Source organism: Arachis ipaensis, chromosome B09 (assembly GCF_000816755.2).
Source record: "Arachis ipaensis cultivar K30076 chromosome B09, Araip1.1, whole genome shotgun sequence".
Classification (NCBI taxonomy): Eukaryota; Viridiplantae; Streptophyta; class Magnoliopsida; order Fabales; family Fabaceae; genus Arachis; species Arachis ipaensis.
In genome coordinates this window covers 133,808,609-133,814,976 of record NC_029793.2, presented here as the reverse complement: position 1 = coordinate 133,814,976, position 6,368 = coordinate 133,808,609, and the positions used below count along the sequence as shown (strand labels likewise).

Sequence of the window (6,368 nt, the reverse complement as noted above, 5' to 3'; positions counted from 1 at the left end):
CAAGCTCAATAATATTCCATGGAGTTAAACTCCAAGCTCAAATATAATATTCCATGGAGTCGAACTCCAAGCTCAAATATAATATTCAATATTCATATATATGCATGCCCATGGGAAAATCCAGGGAGTTAAAGTGCCCGGTCACATCTTGCGACAGAGGGTCAACAAATAGTCTCAAATACACAAGCCACATAATAATCTCTTTCTTCTTAAAATACCATCTCAAATCAAAACTCCAATTCTCATAGAAGTTTTGGCAGTAACTCTTCTAAAGCTCGAATTTCTGCCACCCTTCAAGGGTCCCAACTATCAAATCAAACACCTCTCAGTCCTTCAAATCATTTCCAGTAACAAATTATTTCAAAATCAAACAAATACCAATATTAAATCTTTTCCAAACCGACCAACTTCAACAGCAAATTATTATCAACAGCTAAACCACACATTTTATCCAATATGCACAATCCATCAATTATACATTCAATTCATTCCTATCTTAAGGTCTTCTAGCCTAAATTTTTCACGTGACATTAAACATTAACTACGAGAAACCAAAACCATACCTTCGTACGAAATCAAAATATTCAAAGCTCAGGAGAAGCTTTCTGAGTGAGCTATCGAAAAAGAAAATGTCCAGAATCGTCTGTGCCTCCTAAAACTCCCGTTGACCAAACCCAAAGGAAAGAGGAGCTACGTCACTATCAACTTCCCCTAATCAAAAATGGTACCAACGTGTAGAGGAGGAGGTTACGAATACTCTTACCGGATTAGATTTTTTATTGGAGTTACGGATTTCAAGAAATCGAAGCCGGAAGTTCGGAAGAGTTTACGCCATCTTAAACACATGCTGCAGGACATTATCCATGTTGGAATGCATGTTATGAGAAAAAGTGATAGTTGAAGTTGTCAAATATCTAAAAACTAACCTCATACCTGGTTGAAATGTTGCTACAGCTTTTCATTTGTGAAATTAATACAAAACTGCTCAAAACTGTAAAGAGGGAATTAGATATCAACTCAGATTTATGCTACTCTCAAGAGGAACAATGATATGTGTGTGTGTGTGCGTGCACACGCATGTGTTTGAGTGAATAATATGATTATGTTCACCTGTTATTCTTAAAGCTTTCAAAGCCATATATGTCAAGAACACCAATGAGACATTTTGACTCTGGGTCTTGCCCAATTGAGACATTGATTTTTTGGACTAACCTGCACATAACAATAGAACAGATAAAAAATTATTCAGATTCAAATAACATAAGTGCAATAAACATAGGATAGGACACATTTTTCATATTTTAAATTCATAATTTTACACTTGACATTAACATAGTACCAGTCAAATAAACAAGAATATAGTGTTTTGGCTAAACCATCCCTGCTAACCGTTGCACCAAGAGGATCAAGACTTCTTTTAATAACTTCCTCTGGGGTAATCATCACACGCTTACAAAGTGCATCTTCCAAAGCACTAGGATCGCACCTGAAATAAGAAATAATTTAAAAGATATGTAACATTAACAAAAAGAAAGCTATTGCAAATGATAACAATAGAAATTTTGTCACACATGAGAAGTTCTGCGGTTATTTGGAGATGCAACTTGGACTCTTCATTTTCTAGAACTGATGAATCAGTTTCTTCCTCTGATTTTGCAAAGTTAATGTTTCCAAGATGAGGAATAGCAGCTATAACTCTGAAGATTGCTTCCTGAGAGGAAGGAGAAAAGTATTCATTACCATTTTACTTGAAAGATTTGCTACCATGGGCAGATAATAGAAATATTAGCATAACTAAAAAAGTGCAATACCATTTCAACAACCCAGTTGATATAGGAGAATATAAAACAGCAGGTATGTGCACAATAAACAAGCCAATAAACAGCAGTACGATATTACAAGCATAATAATTAGCAAGCTTATGTAGTGCTCACATCATTATTGTCAACCAAAACCATAACAATTCCTCTTCAAATCTCTCATGTTTACTAGAATTCCAAGGTCAAACAAATTGTCATATAATTGCCATATATAGATAGAGGTGAGCAGAAACAACTCTTTAATTTGAAACAATATTAATAACAACCAATAATATATAAAGTTTCGTGCATATTCCATAAAAACAACAAAATGCACAAGATAACAAGTTTATGCTATATCTAAGATTCTGGGAACAGAAAACAGAGTCAAGGATATGGTACCGTGAGCAGGTGGGAACTGCGCGGAGGATGATGGCAGCTACAAACTGCGTAGACGGCGATTGCGACTGTGACTGCGGGGAAGACCATGACTACGCGAAGTGAGATCTGCAACACACAAGACAACAATGGATCAATGTCGGCAAGAAAGGGCAAGAGAGAGGAAAGGAGGGCAGAGGATACAGGGGGATGAAGAGCTCACCTGGGTGCAGAGCAGGACGGTGCGAGAACAGACCTCCTCCTTCTCCCCTGGGTTCATCGTCTTCTGCTTCTCCTTCCCTTTTCGTCGTTCTTCTCCTTCGTGAGCGCGCGCTCTCCCTCTCTTCGCGAACACACTCTCTCTCTCTTCGGCTTCAATGGCGACGACGGCAAGCTTAGTGGTGGCGGCGGTGGCAAGACGCGACGGTGTAGACCCGCAATAAGGACGACGACGGCGCTGGCTTCGCGGTGAGCTGATGCGGTCTCCCTCTCTCTTCGCAGTTCTTTCTCTTGCGGTTCTGGCTTTCTGACGGCACGGCAACGCGACGGCGGCGGCGAACTCAGCAGCGCCGGCCCGGCTCCTTCCTCCCTTTCCTCTCCTTCTCCGTTTCTCCCTCTCTTCTCTTAACATTTCTTGTAACAGCCTAGACCACCCGCTAGTACGATATTGTCCGCTTTGGCACACAAGGCCTCACGGTTTTGCCTTTAACGATAGGGATGATAGCCAAAACCCCCCACACTCACTCGTTAAAACACGTCATGCTAGGGAGAGGTATCCACACCCTTATAAGGCATGCTTCGTTCCCTTCCCCAACCGATGTGAGACCTTACAAGAACCATACAGTTTTTTTCAACTAGTGCATTAACTTACCCATTTTCACATGGAAGCTGCTATCTTGTCAAAAAATCTAGAATCATCACCGAAGTGAGGACCCAGCCCCACATAACTAACGGTGGAAATCTCCCTGAAGGAATCCAAGTTCCTCTTTTGCAACACAGTTTTCTATTAAAAAAGCACTATTTAGGTTCAGATCTCAAATCATTATCGATAAGAATCCGCAAATTCGTGCATACCAAAATTTCTAGAGAAATACAATAAAAGTCATCCTTAAACCGCAACGATTCTGAGTCATTAAAGGTTGAACGCATCCACTGAACGATCTGCATAAAAAATTTAAATTGCATTAGAGTCATCTGTTTTAGCCACGATATATATTAAGAAACATATTCATTCTATCAATGTGTTAGTATGTTATACTTACATTGCTGGTGACCCAGTGCCGGAGCAACAGTGAGCAGATGTCTTCTCGGATCAATGATAGATGCTGTCTTCCTTCATAGGACGCCACAACCTGACTTTGCTCCAACGATCCATTGGCCGCCCATCGTCGCAATTGCTCCTCATCATCCTCGTCCAGCTTTCACCCTTTTAGAAGTGGATGCACCTTTATAGGAGTACATTGGGTATACTTTTGTTCCGTCCGAGTATTGCACGGTGAGATTTCCTTGCTTGGTGGGCTAGGAGTCATGCAAGACGGAGTGGTTGGCATCACGGTCTGTAGTGGCCTCGTGTTCTGCAGTTGCTCAAGGTATTGCCATATTCGTTCACTTTCGGGGTCTCGGTTCGACAGAAAATTGGGATTACTGCAAGAAACTCAACCGATGTTAGAGAAATGGCAGTTGTATACGGATACAATCCCTAATTCACTAACAAGCAAAATAGACCACAAAATGAAATAGTTTTGATTAGGAGACTTGCCCGTCGAACTCCCATTCTTCATGTTGCACTAGCACAACGGAGAGTGTTCCTACATCGGGAACTATAGAGACAGGTGTTTCATGGGTTCCCTTATCCTGATTAAGGTTGCCTTCTATTGGTTCGGCACTTGGTTTTTGTTGGTCAACTCCCTGGTTATAGAGTCGGCACATCCGCTTGGCAAGAGGCTCATTCTCCTCATCATCATCTGTGCTAATTGGGAGATCCTTTTTCTCAAGATTTTTTTGGGGTGGACCTACGTGATCGGTCCTTTTTAGCCTCCTCCTTTTTTTGCACAACTCCTCTGCTAGGCTGTTTTACGTATAACGAACATGTTGTGTAAAGAAACATCCAAGTACATTCAAATGAACCTAATAAACTTAAGCAAAGCTAGTCGATGATTTAAACCGTAGACAACAGTAATCGTATACTCACTCTTGGGCTAGTTTTTTATTGTTCGGCGTGCCGTGAAGTTCTCCTTGTTGGAGGTGGAGATGTTGTGCGTCCCCTTGGTCGTCTTTCCTTTGATACCTGCTTACTCTCTCCACCGACTGACCTCCCCTATTTGAAGCAATAGCATGAACCAAATTAACAATGGTGAAGTAAGCTTGCTAACACGCTGAAGTCTTAAAACGTGTTTACCCTTGGCGGCACCGAATCCTTTTTCCCACGATTCTGTGGTTCTTTTTTCCCCGGTTTCCTCCTCGTAGCTTGTGGTGACCGGCCCTTTATGTCTTCACCTCCCCCATGTCTAGTCAAAAGGCGCCCCTGAATTAAGAAACGAAGAGAATCAATGATCTTAATCAAACCTCAAAGCACCACCAAACCACAAACCAGAAATAGAAAAATAAAAAAAATAAAATCTCAAACACACGGGATCTGCGACATCTGCCTAGCACAACTGACAAAAAAAAGTAAACATAAAAAACATCTTGAGTGGTCTGATAGGAAGCTCTGACTTACATAACAGCATAAATTAACCGATTACAAGAGAGAAATGAGTGCCTCGGATAGAATATATTGTGCCTTCTTTTCAAGTCTCTCTGAGGTCCACCCATCGAGCCGTGTCTCATGCTCAAGACAGTTGTCGAGCACACCGTATTGCAACCGCTAAAAATAGAGTATCTACATAGAGGATGGGCACAATTTAAGTTATACATGACGGAAAACCACGTTGAATATATTCTTAAGTTGAACAGTTAGCATCAGATATGGTTCAAGATTGTATAAGGCTCGCAAGGGACACAGAACTAGTAATAGGAAACATTCAGATGAAATCATATATTGGACCATCTAAAATTAGTGAACAAAGATTCAAGTAATTCAGCAACATATCAGTATATCACATACAAGTAACAGTACTAGAGTCTGAAATCTCCAAACTAATGTATAGGAAATTAATTTTATACAAGTTATGATCTTCATAAAAAAAGGCAAACAAAATTTATTAATGGTCATTGTGTCTGTTCCGAGGGTTACCTGAAACTGTAGGTCAATCTCGGACGAGATCTGCTGTGGTGGCCGGAGTTGTCGTGTCCGACTTGTTGGAACTGGTGGCCGGAGCTGTCGTGTCCGACCTGGTGAAACTGGTGGAGCTGGAGATGCTGCTGATCCTTCGTCACCGGAGGGTGGTGGTACCTGCAAGAGACTCTGATGCTTAAGTTAGCATGGGCTTTAAGCAGGTATTTTTTTGTAGAATCAGAGTATGAGTTATATCTGGGTGCTCCAGTGCATTTATAGTAGTGTGGAGTGACCTTTCTGGAGATAAGATAGTTATCTTATCTTATCTTTTAAGTGAGGTCATCTTATCTTCTGGGGAACCGCCCTTATCTTTCTAGGCTTTAACTGGCTTTAGATTGGGCTGTGTCCCTTCATTTGGGCCTGTTTGGGCCCCTCTGGCGATTTGGCCCATCTCTTTAAGAAGAGGTCGGGGAATCCAGACCTGAAGAGATCGGTCGACTTGTCTTTAATCAGCTCAGGTCGTACAGCTCGACACAGGGCATAAACAGTGCCCCTGCTTGAGTGCGGTCTTCCTTTTGAAGTCGTGTCTTTTTAGACTTCGATTTCTTTTTGGAAAAGCCGATCTCGAGCATTCTTTTGTTGATCTCGTTGTAGCACTCCTATTTAGTGGTTTGAATGCGGAACGTTTCCTCTTTTAATTACGGCACGCATTTTTACTTTTTCTTGGAAACGTGCAAAGGTCAAAAACTCGTAAATTCTTTGCTGTTTCCTTTGCTTCCCTCTTTGTGTCTTTATTTTGAATTTCAAAGCCTTTTCCCTCAGTTTTTCTTCTCTTCGCTTTACTGTAACTTCTCCCTTCTCCTTACCCTTCTGTTTCTGGGCCTTCGTATTTTCCTCACTTGCAAAGGCGATCGTTGGCGTCATTTTGGTCGTTGCTTCAGTCTCTGATCATTTATCATCTCCTCTCCACTGCA

General features: G+C 41.3%; 1 protein-coding gene and 1 long non-coding RNA gene across 2 annotated transcripts; both read right to left on the bottom strand.

The window, feature by feature from the left end:
• Positions 943-1,678, bottom strand: LOC107616429. The gene is made up of 3 exons (XR_002354603.1): positions 1,572-1,678; positions 1,111-1,486; positions 943-991 (listed from the first exon to the last, which is right to left on the bottom strand). It is a non-coding gene; the product is annotated as an uncharacterized LOC107616429 (long non-coding RNA).
• Positions 2,109-2,808, bottom strand: LOC110267233. The gene is made up of 2 exons (XM_021112410.1): positions 2,401-2,808; positions 2,109-2,306 (listed from the first exon to the last, which is right to left on the bottom strand). Exons 1-2 carry the CDS (start codon positions 2,806-2,808, stop codon positions 2,187-2,189), a joined length of 528 nt encoding a protein of 175 aa, XP_020968069.1. The 3' UTR covers positions 2,109-2,186.

Coding starts and splice junctions, on each gene's coding strand:
- LOC110267233 (XM_021112410.1), bottom strand. CDS start 2,808: ATGTTAAGAGAAGAGAGGGAGAAACGGAGAAGGAGAGGAAAGGGAGGA. Junction 2,307..2,400: donor CCGTCCTGCTCTGCACCCAG/GTGAGCTCTTCA, acceptor TGTGTGTTGCAG/ATCTCACTTCGCGTAGTCAT.